Source organism: Alnus glutinosa, chromosome 12 (genome assembly GCF_958979055.1).
Source record: "Alnus glutinosa chromosome 12, dhAlnGlut1.1, whole genome shotgun sequence".
Lineage (NCBI taxonomy): Eukaryota > Viridiplantae > Streptophyta > Magnoliopsida > Fagales > Betulaceae > Alnus > Alnus glutinosa.
In genome coordinates, this window is record NC_084897.1 from 25,678,077 (window position 1) to 25,700,864 (window position 22,788).

Genomic DNA, 22,788 nt, shown 5'->3' on the forward strand with positions numbered 1-22,788 from the left:
CTAAAAATATTGTCTACTTTGAAAAGTGAATGAAGAAAAGTTTAGTAGCTTTTCTAACTTATTGTTTACTTTGTTTGATAATTCAATAGTCCATTTTAATTTTACCTATAAAAAATAGTCCATTTTAATTTTAAAATTGATTTCTTACCTATCAAGAAAAAAAAATAGTCCATTTTAATTTGAATGATAGTGCATTAACTGATATCCCCTAAAAAAAGTTGGTTCTCTTAAGTGGGACCAACAATCGGAGACAGACATAGTAGTTTTATTTTTTTACACTGTAACTTATCAATTATTATTATTATTTTTTATTATTATTATTATTATTATTTTTTTATGCTCCTTTGTTGAAGTTGAACAGTTTGTTTCATTGACCCTTTTATTGGGGCCTTTTAGGGTTCTAGTTGGAACTGGTCGGGCATGCTTTGAGACGTTGCGACCATTGGCTTATAGTCTACTGGCAGAGATTGTTCATCATGTTCGGGGGGACCTTTCCCTGGCTCAGGTACTGCTTTTTTGAGATGTTTGATGCAAATTGTACTGCTTCTATCCTCATCTCCAATTAGGTGAGGTTTTTTTCAATTAGTACTCTGTAATGGTTAATGTAATGTTGAAATTTGCATGGTGGCAGTGTTTGGGCACGTTTTTTGTTTTAACTATTTTAGGTAGTTTCCAATTTTGTTTTCCTAACCTCCATTTTACCTTTATACATGTTTCCTTGGTAGTCCCCATAGATATTTTGTCAAAAATTAATACGTTTCCCATTTGTCCCCTTGCTATAAGTGGTGACTTATTTCCTAGTTCATGCCATTATTTTTTACTTTTAACATTTTCATATCTTTATAATTCCCATCTACTCCTATATTTGCTGTCTAATAATTGAAGTGTTTTTTGGTTAAAGGTACCTATGTGTTATCATCTTCTTTTAGTGGTGTATTTTTTATTTTTCTGTTTTTCACATACTATTCCTTATTTTCAAATCATCATCATTACCGTCTCAAAAAAGTATATGTTCAATTTTTGTGTTTTTAGATATATATTATACTCTACTTATCAAAAAGATATATATTATACTTGTATCCATTTAAATAATATATAAGTGTGGCTCCTTTCCTTAGAAAATGTGAACTTCCTCTGGGTCAGCTGCTTGGGCTCTGGGTGTTTTTTGAGATGGAGATAAGTTTTATCGTGGAGTCGAAAACTTTTGTCTTCTCTGTTCTGGATGGGGCGTCGATGTTGAGGGTGGGGGAGAAGAGTTTTCTCGGGTGAAATTTTCATTAGTTCTCCGTGCTTTGAGCGGTTGGCTTTGACGTTGGAGATTCTCGTGGGTTATTCGGAAGATCAAGACTTCATCAAATCTTTCAGGGAAGGGTCGAGAGTCTTGATTGCTCGAAGATGGTGTAACTAGCCGGCCGTTTCTTAGAGGCAACATCATTCGGGATGGGTGGCCGGAAAGTGTTTATACTAATCCCTGAGTGACGTGGAGGGTGGGTTGGATGAAATTCTCCGACGAGCTTAGAAAGGCCGCAGATTCCTTCTCTGCTTCAGTGGGCAGGGGGTTTGGGTCCTTGTATGAGTCGGTGGAGAATAAGGGGAAGGAAGTAGAGGCTTGGCTGGGTTTGGTTCCTTTCACGAAGGGGCCCTCCTTTGTGGAGGTGTTGAAGGCAGGCTCGGCCGTTGTCATGAAGAAGGTGCCTATCGTGGGGGGTCGTTTTTCAGGGAGAAAGGTTATGCCGGTGGAACAGTGTGATCTTGACCTTCTATCGGCGGTGAGGGTCTTAGATGCAGATCTGAGGTCGGCGTTGGACTGTTCTACCTTGGAGTCTTCTTCATTTGATCTGTTGGGTAAGGACCAGCCTCACTGTCCGCTGGGTAAGACTTATCTTCCACATGAGAGTTTGAAATTTGAAATTTCAAACTTGCGCACGTGGAGCAAGCGGGCCATAGGGTTCAACATGGTTTTGGGTCGGGCTGCTAAAAAGCTTCTGGGCCGGCTTGCAGGGAATGGACTGAGACGAAAGGGCTTGCGTTTGGGTCGCTTCATGCCAAAACCCAGATCCTCCCGGTCGTCGAGTTTCTTGCCGGAGACGATGCTGGTGACTTCTTTTGGGCTGTGCGAAGACAATCTGTCGGAGTCGATGATGGAGTTTCCCTATGGGGATCCTTTGTGCGAAGACAGACCTGGGGGTGGGTCGTCTCTGGTAAAGTCGGCTCCGCCGTTCATCTTCCCACCTTTGTCGGCTGCAGAGATATCGTCTCCGGCGACTTTGGCTGCTACTCCGGCGTTGACTGGGCTATTGTGTGGTGCAGAGCTCTCCGTCTCAACTATTCCTTCTCTCTCAGGGGCCTCTGAGTTGGGGAAGAAGATTCGTTCTTCCCCCTCCCCCTTGCTGCAAAGTCGCCCTTTTCAGCATTATTACAGGAGGGCTAGGGAGCTCAGGGTAGGGCGTTCTGTGTTATGGAATGATGGGTTTTTATCAGACTCTTTGGAAGCCTCGAAGCTGTCCATAGGACCTGCTCTGTATAAGGATACGGGTGGAGAGTTTCATGTGAAAAAGAAGACAGAGAGTCCAGCAAAACAGGGTCTTTTTAGGAAGGAATTTCTTAATCTTTCCCTGATAGTTTCAGTCCCTTCTGTTTTGCCGCGGGAGGTCATGTATGTCGGGGTGGTAGGACCTTCCTCTCCTCCGAGTGGTTGCATCATTCCTTGTTCTGTTGAGGGAAATGGATTCTCCCAATCTCGGAATTGGCTTGTCGGTTTTGATCATAACGGGGAGATCATAGTTTGGGACGAGGAAGATGATTATTGGGATGGATTTGCCCTTGGATTGGGCGTTGGAAGGGGCTTTTGGGGAGGAGGCCTTGGCAATTAGGGATGCCATGGAAGAAGATTTTTAGTGGGAGAAGATGATTGCGCCCCAAAAGTCTAAAGGAAAAAGAGAGCTTCTGAATCTGCATAGCTCCATCAATTATGGCGATGCGAAAGATCCCTCTAGGAGTAGGAAAGTTAAGGCACACATGATGTAGGTTTGTGTGCTTTGTTGGGTGGTGGGTTGTTTTGTATCTTAGTTGGGTTCTATTGTAGTCTGATTTGGGGTTTTTCTTCGATTTCGGGGGTTTCGGTTTTGTTGGTTCTGTTGGGTTTTTGCGGGTTAGCTTTGATTTTTCCTATATATATTTTTTGTGTACCTAAGGGCGCCTTACGCTTTCATTTATATAGTCTTCTTACTTATAAAAAAAATAAAATAATAATAATATATAAGATTAAATTTCCAGTTTTAATACCAATGGGTTGGCTCAAATGGTAAGGGCCTTGGTCTTGGTGGCATCCTCATCAGGTCTAAAGTTCGAATCCCCTTAAGTGCAAACAATTTATTAGGGCGGCGAAGTCGGAGTTTTACCCGATCCTTGTGGAGGGGGCGCTTTGTACAAGTTCGGGTTTGCCTGACAGGAGTAGATACATGAAGTGACCCTGCATTGGAGGGGTTCCTGTCCTTAAAAAAAATTCCTGATTTACCCCTATTAGCCCAGATATTACTTTTTTGTTTTAATAAATAATTCATTTCATTGAAAAGAACCTATTTGCGTAGATATTAGTATATTACTATTTCCTTTTGAAACTTATTTCTAGTCTCACCCTTATATATTATCCATTTTCCCTTACATGTTATCTTATATGCTTCCACTTACACTCTCCTATATATAAATTATGCCTTTGAGAATTTCTCAAATGATAAATAGTAGTTGGGGTTAGGACTGGGGTTGGCCACGCCTTGCAACTAATATCTCGTCAGTCCATGCATGCAGTAGCCACAAGTTTTTTAGTATCTTTGGACCTCAATCAGTTATACATTTTAACTGGCTCACCAGCCCGTTAGGGTAACGGGCGGATTTTTCCCCCTATTACCTGGGCGGGTGGATGAATATTTTAAAATCCGCCCAAAACGGGTGGATAGTGGGGGTGGGTATGCGGGGTGGATGATACCCGCCCACCCACTAAATTAATATTATATATAATAAAATAACTTGATAAGTGAAAAAAAAGAGGTTTTTTTCCCCCTCACCCTTTTTTGATCTCTCATGCCGCCGCTCTGCCATGGCTTTGGCTGAGCGTATCAGCATGCCTGGACAAGGAGGATGCATTCCCTGTTGGTCTCGATGGAGAGCTTGAGATGCATCTTGACGGAGGTGGTGCTTGCAACTTGCGCAACAGGTTTGAAAGAAGAAGAAAGCTCGGTAAATTAACTGAAGAGACTGAAAAGAGAAGTTATCTAAGAAGTGTGTGTGGGTCAGCATGCTGTGTAAGTAAAGTCAGTAGCCAGCGTGTAGTCAAATCAGTAGGCATTGTGTGAATTACACAAGGCAGTCAGTAGTTAAGGTTTGATGGATAGTTATTGTATTACGTGTCCATATTCTGCAAAGTTAACGTGTTCCATATGTTGACATTTTGCCCTTGTTTTGAGTATCGTGTCCTGTGTGGTTACTGGTTCAACCTTTTGTATTTAATGTCTTTCTTAGTTAAATGAAAGCTAGAAGAGTTGTTATCCAACTAAAATTAGGCTGGTTCTGTCAAATTAACCAAATCCTTGTTATTTTCTTTTTCCTTTTTATCCTAACTAAGCTCTTTACACTGTTGTTGCTGATGGTGATGGCAGTGGCGGTGATTCGGTGAAGGTTAGAGAGATCGGTTATATGTTAAGCTAAATTTCACAAGTTCACAAATCACGTTATTTGCAAAGGATGTGTACTCGGCTTAGGTTGGACTCGATTAGAAAGGGGAGTCCGGTCTACATTTTCCTGAGGGGTTTCTGTGCATTTGGGCTGAGGGTGTCAGACATTTGGTTGGCCTCATCAACTTCTGCAATTTTGGTTATTTTTGGAATGGTAGGAAGAGGTGGGCCGTGCCTCTCTCTCTCTCACCATCTTGATCTATGGTTTTTGCCCACTCCGCTGTCTCCCACTCTCCCACGGATAAAACAGATGAAAATGGAAAATTACATGTCCGCTGGGGGGTGCATTCGACTAGATTCTGCCCCCAGTGGACAGATTGGCGGATATTGAAACAGCCCCTGCTGGGGGGGAGGGGGCGAATACAGTGGTGTGTAGGGCTGACATCTGTCCGTAGGGGGTCGTGCTCAGCCCTACTCTAAATTACAGAAAGAAAAGAAGGAAGAAGAGATGTTTTTTAGTCATAGAAATTGATTCATTCTGTTCCAAGCACCTTAAGTTCAAGAAAGAAGAGAGTTTGCAGCTTTGTTGCTTGCTTTTTGCCAATCCACATTGCTTTATATTTTGCAAACATATGGTGACCTATTGCCCTTAGTTTGACTGTATATGTTTCTGTAATGTTTTATCGACATAATTGCTATCGTATACTGTCATTCCAAATTCATTCTATTTGCTGACAAATTTTTATGATTCTGCAGCTATCACGGATCATTTATTTGTTCTCAAGTAACATGCATGATGCGTCATTGTCGCTCAGCATTCATACTACTTGTGCTAGGTTGATGTTGAATCTGGTGCATATGCTAACTCTGTTCTTTGTAGAGAGTTTTAACAGTTTTGTATTCTATCTTCTTTTTGATCTAGCTTGTATATATACAGATCTTAATATGTGGTATGATATGAGTGACTCATTTTTTTTAATGCTTTTTGTGCAAATTTTAGGTGGAGCCAATATTTGAGAAAGGTGTTGACCAACCATCTATGGATGAAGCACGGATTCTGTTGGTATGAGTTACAATCTGACCTTTTATGCTAAATTGCCTTGAACTAGTGTATTTTGTGGATGTATATCTTTCTTTTGAGCAATGCCTTACCATGCTTTTTTCTGTAGGGGCGTATTTTAGATGCTTTTGTTGGAAAATTTAGTACTTTTAAGCGTACCATTCCACAGGTAATCTCGGTTTGCTGTACCATTTTCCATTTGATATATAAAAAATACCTTGATTTATTGCTTTGTTACTTCGGATTCATTAGGGTGAGTACAGAGTTGAGGGTACTTTTTTTGGAAATATTTTTGTTGGGAGTGAAACACTTGTGGCAATGTTCTACTGGAAAAAGCTTTGATGGATTCCCTTCTAGTGTTAGGTCAAAACTCTTTGTACTTTCAGATTAAAATTCTTTTTTGGGAAAAGTACACATATCCTCCCAAAACTACCACTCAATTGTCAATGTCCCTCCCAAACTACCAATTGTGTTAATGTCTTTCCTCAAACTACCAAAAAATGTCAATGTCCACCAGACCAACAAAAAGACAAAAATGACTATAAAATTTTTCAACAAGACAAAATGTCCTCATAAATTCGAAAAAAAAAATAAAAAAAAATAAAAAAAAATAAAAAAATAAAGAAAAAAGGGAAAAAAATTTAAAAAAAAAGAAATAAAAAACTCAAAAATAACTGAAAATGATAAAAACATTTTTTTTTTAAAAAAAAAACCAGTTTATATTTTCTACTTTATATTTTTTGTTTTTTGATAACCTTTTGTTATTTTAGGTTATTTTCAATAATTTTATGAAGGGTATTTTTGTCATTAGGGGACATTGACATGTTTTGGTAGTTTAGGGGGGGACATTGATACAATTGGTAGTTTGGGGGGTGACATTGACAATGAGGTGGTAATTTGAGGGGGTTATGTGTACTTTTCCCTTATTTTTTAGAGGTTGGAATTTGACTTATTCTCCTGTTTCATTCTTTTTCATTCCCCTTGTAGATTTGTAGTCTTAAAGCAATGCTAAAGAAAGCATGCATATTTATAATTAGATTTTTTTTTTTAATCCCTTGTGGGCTTGTTTGTGAGTCTGTCATAGTTGAGCTACTTTCCGTCATGTTCCTCGATCACTATTATTTTTTTTGGTGTTGGTAGGCTCCTTTAATTTTGTACTCCATGAGCATTCCAATTTCTTTTTGACTTCTAGGATACTTTCCCGTTCAAATGTTAATTCTATTGGTTTATTATTAGATTTTGTTGCTTGCTTGTTAATATTTACATGCTTTTGTGTTTCTTGATAGCTGTTGGAGGAAGGTGAGGAGGGAAAAGATCGTGCGACCTTGAGATCAAAACTTGAACTCCCTGTGCAGGTTGTTTTGATGACTTTTCTTTGAGAATTTAGCTGTCTTAACGCTTCGTAATTGTTTTATCATTTGGAGTTGATTGGGACAACCGTCTAATTTTCTTGCTTTAGCTTCATCTTCCATATTGGAGTAGATCTTTGATGTGTTTTATAGTTTGCACGTATGGGCTTCCAAGTTACCATACAAGTAGCTAGATGCTCAGTGTTTACCTTACCTTCCTATGGTGGGATCAACACTGGGTAATAGTTTTCTCAGATCTTTGTTCTTAAGATTATTCTTGTTGTGATTCATAGTGGTGTTTGTGTTGATGAAGTAAGTCAAGCTGGAAGTAGGGGTGACAATTTGTGTTTGCGTGTCGTGTTAGAGTTGTGTCGATGTATGGGTATAAGACTATATAGGTCAACTATAATCCGATCTATTTAATAGGTCAGACCCTCAACTCTAACCTATTAATTTCGTATAGGGTTCGCAGGTCATGTCAAAAATTGTCAGGCCTAGGTAGAGGCAACTTATGTTTATTTGAGATTGAAGGGCGGATGGAGAGGGTAGGGGTAATTGGAGGATGAGGAGCTAAAATACCTATGTTTGGTAGGAGGGAGAAATGGAGGGAGAGATGGGGTAGGGGGAGGCAAAACCCTACCCGGGCCACCAAACTCAATCTGCTCAAACGAGAGTGATTGGAGGAGGAAGAGCTGATTAGTGAAATGTCAGCTTGTTCCTTACTTTGAACCATTTAAATGGAAATGTAATGGTAAAGTTATGCCTTCATTTGCTCCTTCCTTGTTTCCTTCGCTCCTACCAAACAACACCAAGAGGAGATGCAATTCCCTCGTTCTTCCCCCTTCGGTCCTTCCCCTCTTCATCTGTCCTACTGTGATAACTATAGTTCACCAAAAATTTGCAAAGTTAGTGTTCTAGTGAATACATTTGGGTCTTTAAAAAATGTGTTGTTCCTCTGTAACTCTGAAGTTCTAAAATTATCAATTTGACAAGTTTTTTCTATTTTTTTATAATTAAATAAATCCCGCAACCCATGTACACAGAGATTATACATGATAGATCCTCTACACTTTGTACTTTGATGAAATCAGTTCCATCTAGTGAAGTGGTCACGAATTTGTACTTTGATAAAATCAGGTGGTCTGGGGGCTAGAAACCTGATTCAGTTTAATCGGTCCCTATTGGAAGAAAGGTTATGGCATTATCCTATGGAGAGGGAGGCTTTGTAGAGATTGGTGATAGAAACTAAATATGATAGCTTAAGGGCAGGTTGTTGTTCTAAGAAGGTAACAAGGCCATTTGGAGTGGGAGTGCATAAATATATAAGGGTGGGGTGGCAAACTTTTTCAACATTTGTTAGATATGAGATGGGTGATGGGTCAAAGGTCAGTTTTTGGCATGATGCTTGGTGTGAGGAACAACCATTGAAGATGTCTTATTGAGACTTGTTTAGTATTGAACGTTGTAAGGAGGCATGTTGCGGATGATATGCAGCTCTGAAATGGAAGCATTTAGTGGAACATAATTTTTACTTGACTCATATAGGATTGGGAGGTGGAGTTGGTCTCCTCTTTCTTTGGGATGTTGTATTCTCTCATAGTAAGGCAAGGAGATGTGAATAGTATACGTTGAAACCCTTCCAAAAGGCACAAGTTTGAAGTGAAGTCATATTATCATGTGTTAACCATACCTTTGGATTTCCCTTTTACTTGGAAGAGTATTTGGGGAGTTAAAGGCTTCGAGAGAGAGGTATTCTTTGTGTGGACAGAGCATTAGGAAAGATGTTGACGTTGTGGTGGATTAATGTTATATGTGTAAGAAGAGTGGGGAATCCACTGATTACCTTCTTCTTCATTGTGAAGTAGCAAGAAATTTATAGAACTCGCTTTTTAATTTGTTTGGTGTAGATTGGGTTATGCCTAGAAGAGTAAGAGAGTTGTTGGTGAGTTGAAGAGGTTGGGAAGGGTATCGTAAGATTTTGGAAGTTTGGAGGTTGGCTCCTTTATGTTTAATGCGGTGTATTTGGATAGAGTAGAATGCATAGAACTTTGAAGATAGGGAGACTTCGGTGGTAGAGCTGAAAAAGATTATACTTAAATCTCTTTACACATGGATAACAACACTTGTTTTGCTGATTTTTTGAACAGTTCTTCTTTTTCTTCTTAATAGAGGGTTCTCTTATATACTTTTTATGTACTAGGGTTGCACTTTTCTAATGAGATTAAATTACTTATAAAAAAATAAAATATATTCAATAAAGTGGAGTAGGTGGACTGGCTCCAACCCATAAGGCTATTGGCTTGTATGTGATGTGCGGGGCGATACAAGTAGAACTGGGTTTGTGAGCAACAGACTTTATAGGCTTCGGCAGCTCAACTAAGGAAAGCCCCTCATTCTTGCAGGCGAACAAGCATTATTTCATGTGTGTTTTTGTGTTTGTCTATTGGCTGTCAAGGATGGTGCAGAGAACATACATTATTTCATTTCATGCGGAATTTCCTTATTGCTTTTCAAATTGTTAAATTATCAGTTATCCAAAAAACTTAATCTGATCAGAAGAGATAAATTTAATCATTTAATTAATATTCTAACTCTTCCTCATCAAGTGAGGCCCCAACACATGAAATATTTAACTGAAATGAGAATGACTTGTAGAGTCAAGGTTCTATGATACCATGGTATCCCAAAAGCTTAACTTGATAGGAAGAAGTTAATTTAATAATTTAATTAATATTCTAACAGAAATAATAATAATAAAAAAATAAAAGAAGATAATAATTGAAATGAAAGGCATTCATTTTAGCTTCAATCTCATGCTATATTTAAAACTTTCAATAAACGTATTATAGTTCCTTGAAAAGGTTATGTTTAAGATGATTGAAACACTTAAAGTTGCATCAGCTACCATGGACTATCAGACCTACATGTGTATTTATTCTTTTGGTTTGACAGAAAATGAGGTTTTATTTATTTCCTTACTGGAAATGATTGGGAAATGAATCAATTAAATATCCATCATTTTCATTTTCTTTATTATGCCATCATGCATCTCTTTGATCGATTCAATATTTGCAGTTGATTCTCGTTGATTACTTATACCACATTTTCCTCTTGGTGCATTCCTCCCTTTAATTTTGACATATAATTTGCTTTCAGGCAGTTTTGAGTGTGCAGGCCCCAATGGAACATTCCAAGGAAGTCAATGATTGTAAGAATCTGATAAAGACGTTGGTCATGGGTAATTGATCCTCTTTCATTAATTTCCTTCTTTCTTTTATGTAATACATATTAATGAACAGTGTTAGAGAATCAGGAATCTTGATTCTTCATTTTCTCACAGTTGATTCTTAACTTCCTGTCTGCCGGTTTTGATTTGCTTACATTACTGCAAAAATGCCCTTGGACGATTTCTCTCTCTCTCTCTCTCTCTCTCTCTCTCTCTCTCTCTCTCTCTCTCTCTCTCTCTCTCTCTCTCTCTCTCTCTTTTCATTTATTATTATTATTATCTTCCTAAAAATATTATCAATGGCTGTATACATTATCAGGAATGAAGACTATCATATGGAGCATCACTCATGCACATTTGCCCCGATCACAGGTTTTTTTATTATCAAATTTAATAGTTCCTGATGTTTAGGGTTGACATTTGTTATCTCATATACTTGCCCAAAAAAAAGCATTTGTTATCTCATATAATGTTTCTGATGGTTAAAGTTTCTCCTTCCAACATTGAAATCACCCACAGGTGCTTGTTTCACCACCATCAAATTTACCTGTACCTCAAGCATTTAAAGGGTTGAGAGAAGATGAGGTACTACTCATAAGATGCCAAAATCCATAGTAGATCTCTTGGCGTGATTAACTTGTTCTGACTTAATTATTCTTGTTAGGTATGGAAAGCTTCCGGTGTTTTAAAGAGTGGTGTGCATTGCTTAGCGCTCTTCAAAGAGAAGGAGGAGGAAAGGGAAATGCTTCATCTCTTCTCTCAGATTTTGGCTATCATGGAACCTCGAGATCTTATGGACATGTTCTCGTTGTGTATGCCAGAGCTTTTTGAGTGCATGATTTGCAATACTCAACTCGTCCATATATTTTCTACCCTTCTACAAGCCCCAAAAGTATATCGTCCATTTGCTGATGTTTTGGTTAATTTCCTTGTAAGCTGCAAACTCGATGTTTTGAAGCATCCAGATTCGCCTGCAGCAAAATTGGTTTTGCATCTATTTCGATTTATATTTGGTTCTGTTACTAAAGCACCTTCAGATTTCGAACGTATTTTGCAACCTCATGTGCCTGTTATAATGGAAGTTTGCATGAAAAATGCTACTGAAGTTGAAAGGCCTCTTGGTTATATGCAACTTCTTCGCATAATGTTTCGGGCGCTTGCAGGATGCAAATTTGAACTTCTATTGCGAGACTTGATTCCTACATTACAACCCTGCCTAAATATGCTATTAACTATGCTTGAGGGCCCAACTGGAGAAGATATGAGGGACCTTTTGTTGGAGTTGTGCTTAACCTTGCCTGCACGCTTAAGCTCGTTGTTACCATACCTTCCTCGTCTTATGAAGCCTCTTGTTTTGTGTCTTAGAGGAAGTGATGAACTTGTAAGTTTAGGTTTAAGAACACTTGAATTTTGGGTAGATAGTTTAAATCCTGACTTTCTAGAACCTAGTATGGCCAATGTTATGTCTGAGGTGATTTTAGCCTTATGGTCTCACTTGAGGCCTGCACCCTATCCTTGGGGTGCAAAAGCGTTGCAACTCCTCGGCAAGTTAGGTGGTCGTAACAGACGCTTTCTCAAAGAGCCCCTTGCACTTGAGTGCAAGGAGAATCCAGAGCATGGGCTACGCTTGATTCTTACATTTGAGCCTTCAACACCTTTTTTGGTGCCATTGGATCGATGCATAAATCTTGGTGTAGCAGCTGCAGTGCATAAAAATGGTGCCATGGATTCTTTCTACCGAAAGCAGGCTCTAAAATTCCTTCGTGTTTGCTTATCATCTCAGCTTAATTTGCCAGGAAACATTACTTCTGAAGAATATACAGCCAAGCAATTGTCGACTTTGTTGGTTTCTGCAGTTGATTCATCTTGGCGGAGGTCTGAAGCATCAGATATAAAGGTTAATTTTATATTATTGTGATGCTTCATAAATTGCTGAAATCTAGTCTTTTAGTTCTTTGCAACCTTTTAGTATCCAATTTTTATTCTTCTGTAATAATTGTGTTTTATTTTCCACTCTGTTGTTTAGTTTTGTCGATTTCCTTGTTCGTTTTTTTCTTCCTAGTTAGGTGTTTCCTTTTGTATACTTCTGGTGTACTTAGGGGCACCTTACGCTTTCAATAAGACTGGATTTACTTATATAAAAAAAAAATGTGTTTTATTTATTCATATGGCATTGTATTTTATTTATTCATATAACATTGAGTGTATTTGGACTTGTAGGAGTTTTCTTTGGTGAATACTGGTGTTAGAGTGAAACATCCAATTGGTCGATTAATTTTTCTAATAGTACTTATAAAAAAAAAAAATTTCTAATAGTCACCATCCTTTTATTGGGTGTCATTATGGTTGTCATCTGCATAAGGTACTTTGAAGATGTAGAGACATCGATGGTGGAGCTAAGGAAGCGTTTCGTTAGATATTTGGATAGTGTCTCATCAATAGCTTGGATGTTTTTACTTCTGCAGACTTTTTAAATTTATTCTTTGTTCGCTCCTATTAGAGGCACTTTTGTATACTTCCTGTGTATTAGGGTTGTAATTGTACCCCTCTGCGCATTATTAATGAATTGACATTACTTAAAAAAAAAAAAATTAGGTCTTAAAATTTCAGGAGGTTAATTGTGATAATCTGATTGTGGACTTTTTAGATTTCCGACACAGTTAGGGTGGCTGCATCTCTTGTATACTTTTCGTGCACGAGGGCTTTGCCTCTTCTTATAAATTATTTTTCATACATATATATATTTATGTTTGAACTAAAAAAGTCGCTAATCTGGGTTTAAAAAAAAAAAAAAAAAAAAAAATTAAATTTGGGTACATTTGGGAACTGAATAGCTACTTTTCTGAAGAGTCTTACATTCTTATTCAAAAAGCAGTGTACTACACATTTGAGTTATAAATAGTAAAGAGCAACAAATTTGTGAGGGTCTTGTCATTTAGTTCCTTATGTTTGGACATACTATATTGTTAATAATCTGTTGTCTGCATAGTTCAAATTTTCATGCTTAATTGCACTTCTGCATAATTTTATTGATTATGATGCCTACATGATTTGTTTGCTTTTTTGGTGGTGGTTACTCATAGTGGTAGAAGCAATTGATCAACATTAGGCATTTGAGTTTCTGAATATAGTGAAGAGCAACAAATTGAGTGAGGGTCATGTCATTCAGTTGCTTATGTTTGTACATACTACATAGTTAATAATCTGTTGTCTACATAGTTCAAATTTTCATGCTAAATAACACTTGTGCAATGTTTTAATTGATTATGATGCCTACATGATTTGTTTGCTTTTTGGTGGTGGTTACTCATTGTGGTAAAAGCAATTGACCCATAGTGTTCTTGTTTTGCTCTATTGTTGGATGCATTCTTATAGTTTTTTCCTTTTGTGGTGGAAGTTACGAATGTTTTTCATTCTCTCTCTCTCTCTCTCTCTCATTCCCCCTCTCTCCCGTTGGGTGCGTTACTGTTATGTTTATTCAGATTTACTATCTTTGGATTTATATTCTCCAATTGTCCTTTCTTCTCTCTTATATATTTATTTTAAACTTATACTCAAACGATTGGGTATCATTATTTTATTTTAAAATCTACTGGCATTGTGATGTTAAATGATGCACTAATGCAGGCTGACTTGGGTGTAAAGACAAAGACCCAACTTTTGGCTGAGAAATCTGTTTTCAAGATTCTATTAATGACCATTATTGCTGCCGATGCAGAACCGGATCTTCATGATCCTAAAGATGATTTTGTTTCCAATGTTTGCCGCCATTTTGCAATGATATTTCACATTGATTCCTCATCAAATGCTTCGATTGCAACTGCTGCACTTGGGGGTTCTGTGCTTTCATCAAATGTTAGTGTTAGTTCCAGGTCAAAGACTGGTACTTGTTTGAACTTGAAAGAGTTGGACCCTCTGATATTTTTAGATGCTTTAGTTGATGTGCTAGCAGATGAAAACAGGCTCCATGCCAAAGCTGCTCTTAATGCTTTGAATGTCTTTGCTGAAACACTTCTGTTCCTTGCTCGCTCAAAACATGCTGATCTGCTGATGTCAAGAGGCCCGGGGACACCAATGATTGTCTCTAGTCCCTCTATGAATCCTGTTTATTCACCACCCCCAAGTGTTCGAATTCCTGTCTTTGAGCAGCTTTTACCTCGCCTTTTGCATTGTTGCTACGGAAGTACATGGCAAGCACAAATGGGAGGTGTTATGGGACTTGGTGCTTTGGTTGGAAAGGTTACTGTTGAGATTTTATGCCTTTTCCAAGTAAGAATTGTGCGTGGGCTGGTATATGTTCTTAAAAGGCTTCCTATTTATGCTAGCAAAGAGCAGGAAGAGACAAGTCAAGTGCTTACGCAGGTTCTTCGTGTAGTGAATAATGTTGATGAAGCAAACAGTGAACCGCGCAAGCAAAGTTTTCAAGGAGTGGTTGAATTTCTTGCTTCAGAGTTGTTCAACCCCAATGCATCTGTTATTGTGCGAAAGAATGTGCAGTCATGTTTGTCTCTTTTGGCTAATAGGACTGGTAGTGAGGTATCTGAATTACTTGAGCCTTTATATCAACCTTTGCTTCAGCCACTTATAGTGCGGCCTCTACGATCAAGAACTGTTGAACAACAGGTAAACTTTGTTTCTAATGGTCATTTTTAGAAATTTATCAATTTGCTTCTCTTATTTGATTGGATGGCATTTAGGTTGGGACAGTTACAGCTTTGAATTTCTGCCTGGCCTTGAGGCCACCTCTTCTCAAGTTGACTCCTGAATTAGTTAATTTTCTGCAAGAAGCATTGTCAATAGCTGAGGCTGATGAAACTGTCTGGGTTGTGAAGTTCATGAATCCAAAAGTGGCCACATCATTAAATAAACTCCGAACAGCTTGTATTGAGCTATTGTGTACGACAATGGCATGGGCAGATTTTAAAACTCCAATTCATTCTGAATTGCGTGCAAAGATTATTTCCATGTTTTTCAAGTCATTGACATGTCGGACGCCAGAAATTGTTGCTGTTGCGAAGGAGGGCTTGCGACAGGTTTTGTTGAGCTTCTATCATTTGGTTGATTTATTTGTTCTTATTATCTTGATGATGAATATGTGTGGCTTTAAATTATGATCAGCGTAAAATGCATTTTCTAGTGGAGTATTGTCTCTATCTTTTGGTTCCGCTAAGAAATTCCTTTTAAACTTATTTGTGTGCTTGACCCTCTGGTCTTGATCATCTGCTGTTTTGCATCCATTTCCTGTAAAGCAATATGATGTTTGTTGTTTAACTGTAAGTTGACAGACAAAAGGTCATCTTAATTTTTTAGAATTATATGTTTTAATAATATGTGTGCATGGTGCATGCTTGGCATGCTTCCATTGGGATTGTTTTAGAATTTTCTCAAGCTATTTTTCATTGTCATTTAGGTTATTAATCAGCAAAGGATGCCCAAAGAACTTCTGCAGAGCAGCCTCAGGCCTATTTTAGTCAACTTAGCTCATACCAAGAACCTCAGCATGCCTCTTCTGCAAGGCCTGGCCCGCCTGCTTGAGCTTTTATCCAATTGGTTTAATGTTACCTTGGGTGGCAAGTTGTTAGAGCACCTTAAGAAATGGTTGGAGCCAGAAAAGCTTGCACAGAGTCAAAAGTCATGGAAGGCAGGTGAAGAACCAAAAATTGCAGCGGGTAATGCATCTAGATTTCATCTGTTATGGTAAAGAGTTGGTTATACACCTACACAAACTCCCACTTGCTTGTACTGATGATATCATGTCGATCTCTCTGTTCCGTGCAGCTATTATTGAGCTTTTTCACCTGCTTCCCACGGCTGCATCGAAGTTTCTTGATGAACTTGTAACCTTGACAATTGAATTGGAAGGAGCACTACCACCAGGACAAGTGTACAGTGAGATTAACAGTCCATATCGTCTTCCACTAACTAAATTTTTAAATCGATATGCAACAGCTGCTGTTGAATATTTTCTCAATCGATTAAGTGAACCAAAATACTTCAGGCGGTAAGGTGTACAGCGATGAATAAGTTGATTTTCTGATTTCATTATAGCTCAGATATCAACTTCTTTCCTCTGTTTGTAAAATTCAGGTTTATGTATATAATCCGATCAGATGCTGGCCAGCCGTTGAGAGATGAACTCGCAAAGTCACCACAGGAGATACTGCGAAATGCCTTCCCAGAATTTGCACCAAAATCTGATGTAGCTATGACTCCAGGAACTTCAGGTACACCTGCTGCAATATTAGGCAATGAAGGCCTTGTTACTCCGCTACCTGATACTTCTAATCCAGCATCTGCCCCCTCTAGTGCAACTTCAGATGCTTATTTTCAGGGACTTGCACTTATCAAAACATTGGTCAAATTGATACCTAGCTGGTTACAGAATAACCGTCCTGTCTTTGATACCTTGGTACTTGTTTGGAAGTCACCTGCAAGAATATCTCGTATGCATAATGAGCAGGAGCTGAATTTAGTGCAAGTGAGTTTATTTCGTTTTGCACAAGTCATGAAATTTCTGCTCTTTTGTTGTTTTGTTAGTGAGAGATTCTCATATAAAATCTTTCCTTCTCCCTGATTTAAGATTATACTAGATGCCTGTTTCATTGTATCTAATGAAACCCCGTTTTTTTTTTTCCACTGTGACATAATTATCCAATTAACCTTTACTCTTCTCATTATTGAGTATGTACCTTTTTCAGTTTTCTATGTGGATTTTCCAAGTAAAGTTTTTTGCTTGTCAGTTAACTGGTGACTGAGACTTGCTTTCATCACAATTGCTGAAATGCAGGTGAAAGAAAGCAAATGGCTTGTCAAATGCTTCCTGAATTATTTAAGACATGACAAAACAGAAGTCAATGTTCTTTTTGATATACTCTCCATCTTCCTCTTTCATACCCGCATTGATTATACCTTTCTGAAGGAGTTCTATATCATTGAGGTACTTTAATTCTTGGATCTGATAAGAGTTCTCTGTCATATTTTAATTATTCATGTGATCATTACGAGGGTGACCAATCGTCATGCATTCTTTCAGGTTGCAGAAGGTTATCCGTCCAACATGAAAAAGGAGCTTCTCTTGCACTTTTTGAACCTTTTCCAATCAAAACAACTTGGTCATGATCATTTGGTGGTTGTAATGCAGATGCTTATTCTCCCAATGCTCGCTCATGCCTTCCAAAATGACCAAAGTTGGGAGGTCGTTGACCCTAATATCATAAAAACAATTGTTGACAAACTTCTTGATCCTCCAGAAGAGGTGCTTTCTTGACTTCGTCCTCAACTTTTGTGTGTTTTGCGAATCTACTTGTCAATTCTGTTTATAACTAACAAAACTTGCATTATCTAATCATTTAAAACCAATAATGTAATGGTAGTCCTTTTTTTAATTAATATATCTCAACTATTCTGGACCTCTTTACTAGGTTTCTGCCGAGTATGATGAGCCTTTGAGAATAGAACTTTTGCAGCTCGCCACACTGCTTCTTAAGTATCTCCAGAATGACCTTGTCCATCATAGGAAAGAGCTGATCAAGTTTGGCTGGAATCATCTCAAACGTGAAGATAGTGCCAGTAAGCAGTGGGCATTTGTGAATGTTTGCCACTTCTTGGAGGCCTATCAGGCCCCGGAAAAAATTATTCTCCAGGTATGGCTGTATAGACTTCATATGTCTCTAGTGAATTATTATATCATAATGATATGATGAAATTTGTTGGTGCAAGTTATTTATCTGATTTTCTAATTTACCCAGGTTGGCATCAATCAAAAACCTTAATGAACTATTTTTCTGTCTGAATCTATGTTTTTTGATGCTGTATGTTAATAATGTCAGAATTGGAGTACTCGGATTATACATTTTTTTGGTGCCCCTGGTTCCTACCTTCAGTAGAATCCTGCCCCCTCATTTTTTTTTTGGTTGGGGGGGGGGGGGGGGGGGGGGGGTGTTGGTTGGGTTCCACCTCTGAGTTTTAGTGTATGATTTGTCATCTTTTTAGCTTTCTGCAAAGTCTGGAATAGTTGGGTTTTCTACTTTGTTGCCTATGGTCATATCAAACGCAGTTGTGCTCAAACATGCACTGACATTTTTGCGCACAAAATATATAAAGCAAATGTTTCTATTTGGTAATCTGACCCACCCAGATTTGAAACTGCAGGTTTTTGTAGCACTTCTTAGAACTTGCCAACCTGAAAACAAAATGCTAGTCAAGCAGGCCCTTGATATACTAATGCCAGCACTACCTCGAAGGTTGCCTCTGGGGGATTCTCGTATGCCGATTTGGATACGGTACACAAAAAAAATTCTGGTTGAGGAGGGTCACTCAATTCCCAATTTGATTCACATTTTCCAGCTCATTGTTCGCCATTCAGATCTCTTCTACAGCTGCAGAGCACAATTTGTACCACAGATGGTGAATTCAGTCAATCGCCTTGGATTGCCATATAACACCACAGCAGAAAACAGGCGTCTTGCCATTGAACTTGCTGGATTGGTGGTTGCTTGGGAAAGGCAAAGGCAAAATGAAATGAAAGTAGTAACTGATAGCGATGTACCTGGCCAGAGCAGTGATGCATTTAATCCTGGTTCTGCTGGTGCTGATCCTAAGCGTTCAGTGGATGGGTCTAATTTCCCTGAAGATTCAACCAAGCGAGTAAAAGTTGAGCCTGGTCTTCAATCCCTCTGTGTAATGTCACCCGGTGGTGCATCATCAATCCCTAACATTGAAACCCCTGGATGTGCTAGCCAACCTGATGCAGAATTCAAGCCAAATGCTGCTATGGAAGAAATGGTTATCAATTTTCTTATCAGGGTGAGGCTTTCTTTAGCTTGTGTTTTCATCTATGAGTTAGATCGACTGATGATGCCAGTTTACAGTTTCGTTGAAGTTCCTGCTTTTGGGTGTCAAAACCTCATAGATTTAGATTTTAAGGCTGTCTAACCTGTTGATGTTCTGCTTGTTTGCAACTTTCTTTGCACTGCTGTCTAATTTGTAAATTTTTACTGTAATCTATTTTCATTTGGTTCTTGACTTTGTTATATTGTCAATTTATTACTTCAGATGTAACTCCAATTGATTTAAATTTTGTGTGGTGTTCTGTTACAATTGATGGGTTAAAGGTTAAAAAGTTCGTCTCCCACTAACAGATAAACAATCCATCCAATCCCCTCCTATCCCACAATGCAGTACATGTCTGACTTGTATACAATGTATGTTTTAAAAGGCAGTTTCCTGAAATGCCTAAGTTGAGAATGCAGTTAACTAGAAAGAGTTAAAATGTTGTGATGTTTTAATCATTCTGATGTTTGGTTTACTGCATTTACTTATCTTTTTGAGAACAGGTTGCATTGGTGATTGAGCCTAAGGACAAGGAAGCAAGTATAATGTACAAACAAGCTTTAGAGCTACTTTCACAAGCCTTAGAAGTGTGGCCTACGACCAATGTTAAATTCAATTATTTAGAAAAGCTGCTGAGCAGTATTCAACCATCTCAGTCAAAGGACCCTTCCACTGCTCTTGCTCAGGGCTTAGATGTAATGAACAAGGTTTTGGAGAAGCAGCCACATTTGTTCATTAGAAACAACATCAATCAGATTTCTCAAGTATGTCCCTGCTCCCTTTATTTTGACTGATAGGTCTAATGACTAAAATTTTCATATTCATCATTGGTGCTATTTGTGTTCTTTTCTTCTTTTCTTTTCTTTTTGTAGATTCTTGAACCCTGTTTCAAGCACAAAATGTTAGATGCTGGAAAGTCATTGTGCTCCCTGTTGAAGATGGTCTTTGTTGCTTTTCCCCTAGAAGCAGCCACTACACCACAAGATGTTAAACTATTGTACCAGAAGGTTGACGAGCTGATACAGAAGCACATTAACGCTATCACAGCTCCTCAAGCATCTAATGAAGATAGCACTGCTAGTTCAATTAGCTTTGTGCTGCTTGTCATTAAAACCTTGGCAGAGGTACAGAAGAACATCATTGACCCTAACATCTTGGTTCGTATTCTTCAGCGCCTGGCACGAGATATGGGATCATCAGCAGGCTCTCATCTAAGACAAGTATGCCCTTATTTTCTTCTTTGTTTTCAATGGAGAGGTCAAATTTATAACCCCCCCACCCTTTCCCTTTTGTGTTTTGACTTGTTTTTAGTCGAACATAACTTGAGTTTTCTTGTTTTGCAAGGATTACTCATTTACATGACCACTAATTGGAAAGTTGTTGAATCTTTTTTATTATGTATTATATCCTCTTATATTCGCTTTCTCTTTGATGTATCCCCTACCTTGCCAATGCATAATACCTAAATATTTTGGTATCGTGCCAGAATGTTGGATTTCTTTCCTCCTGGTGTCTCCATGCTTCTGTTCCTGCATTTTTTTTTTTTCATATTGCGTGTAGTCCATTGTGTTCATATGGTCATTACTGTTCATTTTTTCTTTGTGCCTGTTTGTTTTAAGTGTAATCTTAATCATGTCAATTTTAATTTATGCACATCACTTTGGGTAGTGCAGGGTATTTCAGATTTGTTTTTGAGGGTCAAAAGATGGAGTACATAGAAGGGGTTTCAGAGATCATATTTTCTCAGAACAGATTCTACACTGATAAATTTCCTTAGGAATTGGGTGTCAATTATGAGCCTTCATTTCGTTTTTCAATCTTCAAATGAAATCAGACTCTGACCATTGTTAATTATTAGATATTTGTTTTATCTTGGAAACTGTGAAGATGTCAATTTTTGGATCCATGGCCAAAATTTTGCCAGTCTGAGGTTCTGCCAAATGTGCAGACTAGGTGAGTTTTGATGTGTCAGATCCATGTATGATGCAATTTGTCATGGTGATTATGTTTTATTAAGTTTGGTATATTATTAATCCCACTTGATGTTTGTGTCATAGTTGTACATTCTGCTCTTGGGGTCTTCAAATTCTGATTTGCAAGTTCAAAGTTGAATGCCTTGTAATTCTTATTCACTAGGATCTTTATGTTTATTGGATATTATCACATCAATTGTGATTTTTACTTGACACGTTTTACTTTACTCATTTGTTGAATTACATTAAGCAAGCTACCATCCATATCCAGGGCCAGAGAACCGATCCTGATTCTGCAGTCACTTCTTCTCGACAAGGTGCTGATGTTGGAGTAGTCATCTCTAATCTAAATTCTGTTTTGAAACTTATAAGTGAGAGGGTCATGCTTGTTCTAGAGTGCAAACGATCCATTACTCAGATCTTGAATGCCTTGCTCTCAGAGAAAGGTACTGATTCTAGTGTGCTTCTCTGCATTCTTGATGTGATAAAAGGGTGGATTGAAGATGACTTCAGCAAGCCAGGCACATCAGTCATGTCAAATTCTTTTCTCGCTCCGAAGGAAATAGTTTCTTTTCTTCAGAAGCTTTCACAAGTTGATAAGCAAAACTTCTCCCCTAGTGCTCTAGAAGAGTGGGATAGGAAATATCTACAGCTTCTTTATGGAATTTGTGCTGATTCAAACAAGTAAGCAATATATTTTTAGTCAACTTGTATTATACTCACCATGATTTTAACAGAATATTTTGATTGGCTTCCAGATATCCCCTGCCCCACCGTCAAGAGGTGTTTCAGAAAGTGGAAAGGCAATTCATGCTTGGTTTACGGGCAAGAAATCCCGAAATTAGGATGAAATTCTTCTCACTTTATCATGAATCTCTTGGGAAAACATTGTTCACAAGGCTGCAGTACATTATCCAATTTCAGGACTGGGAAGCTTTGAGTGATGTCTTCTGGCTCAAACAAGGCCTGGACCTTCTTCTAGCAATCTTAGTTGAGGATAAACCTATTACACTAGCTCCAAACTCAGCTAGGGTGCCACCACTTGTGGCTTCAGGTCCTCTTCCAGATTGTTCTGTGATGCAGGATCAGGTTCCTGATATTCCAGAAGTCCCTGAGGATGCTCCTCTCACATTTGATGCCCTTGTTTATAAGCATGCGCAGTTTCTAAACGAGATGAGCAAACTTAAGGTAACTCCATTTACCTTGTCACAGTTGAGGACCACACCCTGTGTCAAGCTTTAAGGATTAGATATCCCTTTTCGGTTATTAGAAGTGAACTATGGTTGTTTCATATAGTCTAAGAATGTCGCATCCTTTTTGTCTGCATGGTGCACTTTCTGTCTCAGGTAAGATAGCAACATTTGACTGTAAAGGTACCATCTTTGTTTCTAGGTTCAAGTTTCTTATATATTGCAAAATCATTCTTTTTCTTGGCCTTTTTAAAGATACCAGATAAATGTTTGTAACTCAGTTTGCTTGATTCTTGGTTTAAGTATTTCAAAGTCCATTGTTATGTTGTGGTAGTTGCTGTTGTTAAGCTGTCTTGACAAGCATGTCAGAATTTAGATAATGGCACGTTTGGGTGTTCGATTTTTTGAAATCTGAATTCAACTATAATTTAGTGCGGGAATTCCAAGGCAAATAAAGTAGAAAAAGATGTTTGGACAGTTTTGACTTT

General features: G+C 38.2%; 1 protein-coding gene across 1 annotated transcript in view; it reads left to right on the top strand.

Annotated features, from left to right (window-relative positions):
• LOC133852483 (uncharacterized) overlaps positions 1 to 22,788 on the top strand; it is a 33,187-nt gene that overhangs the window by 3,475 nt on the left and 6,924 nt on the right. Inside the window, exons 5-26 of the mRNA XM_062289247.1 lie at positions 397 to 505; positions 5,427 to 5,522; positions 5,671 to 5,733; positions 5,840 to 5,899; positions 7,017 to 7,085; positions 10,236 to 10,317; positions 10,625 to 10,677; positions 10,825 to 10,890; positions 10,970 to 12,202; positions 13,933 to 14,928; positions 15,003 to 15,338; positions 15,716 to 15,974; positions 16,084 to 16,306; positions 16,393 to 16,783; positions 17,093 to 17,242; positions 17,339 to 17,560; positions 17,727 to 17,948; positions 18,457 to 19,110; positions 19,641 to 19,901; positions 20,010 to 20,357; positions 21,382 to 21,794; positions 21,869 to 22,298. Coding sequence (XP_062145231.1) covers positions 397 to 505; positions 5,427 to 5,522; positions 5,671 to 5,733; positions 5,840 to 5,899; positions 7,017 to 7,085; positions 10,236 to 10,317; positions 10,625 to 10,677; positions 10,825 to 10,890; positions 10,970 to 12,202; positions 13,933 to 14,928; positions 15,003 to 15,338; positions 15,716 to 15,974; positions 16,084 to 16,306; positions 16,393 to 16,783; positions 17,093 to 17,242; positions 17,339 to 17,560; positions 17,727 to 17,948; positions 18,457 to 19,110; positions 19,641 to 19,901; positions 20,010 to 20,357; positions 21,382 to 21,794; positions 21,869 to 22,298 — 6,736 coding nt within the window. The remainder of the gene's footprint in view (positions 1 to 396; positions 506 to 5,426; positions 5,523 to 5,670; positions 5,734 to 5,839; positions 5,900 to 7,016; positions 7,086 to 10,235; positions 10,318 to 10,624; positions 10,678 to 10,824; positions 10,891 to 10,969; positions 12,203 to 13,932; positions 14,929 to 15,002; positions 15,339 to 15,715; positions 15,975 to 16,083; positions 16,307 to 16,392; positions 16,784 to 17,092; positions 17,243 to 17,338; positions 17,561 to 17,726; positions 17,949 to 18,456; positions 19,111 to 19,640; positions 19,902 to 20,009; positions 20,358 to 21,381; positions 21,795 to 21,868; positions 22,299 to 22,788) is intronic.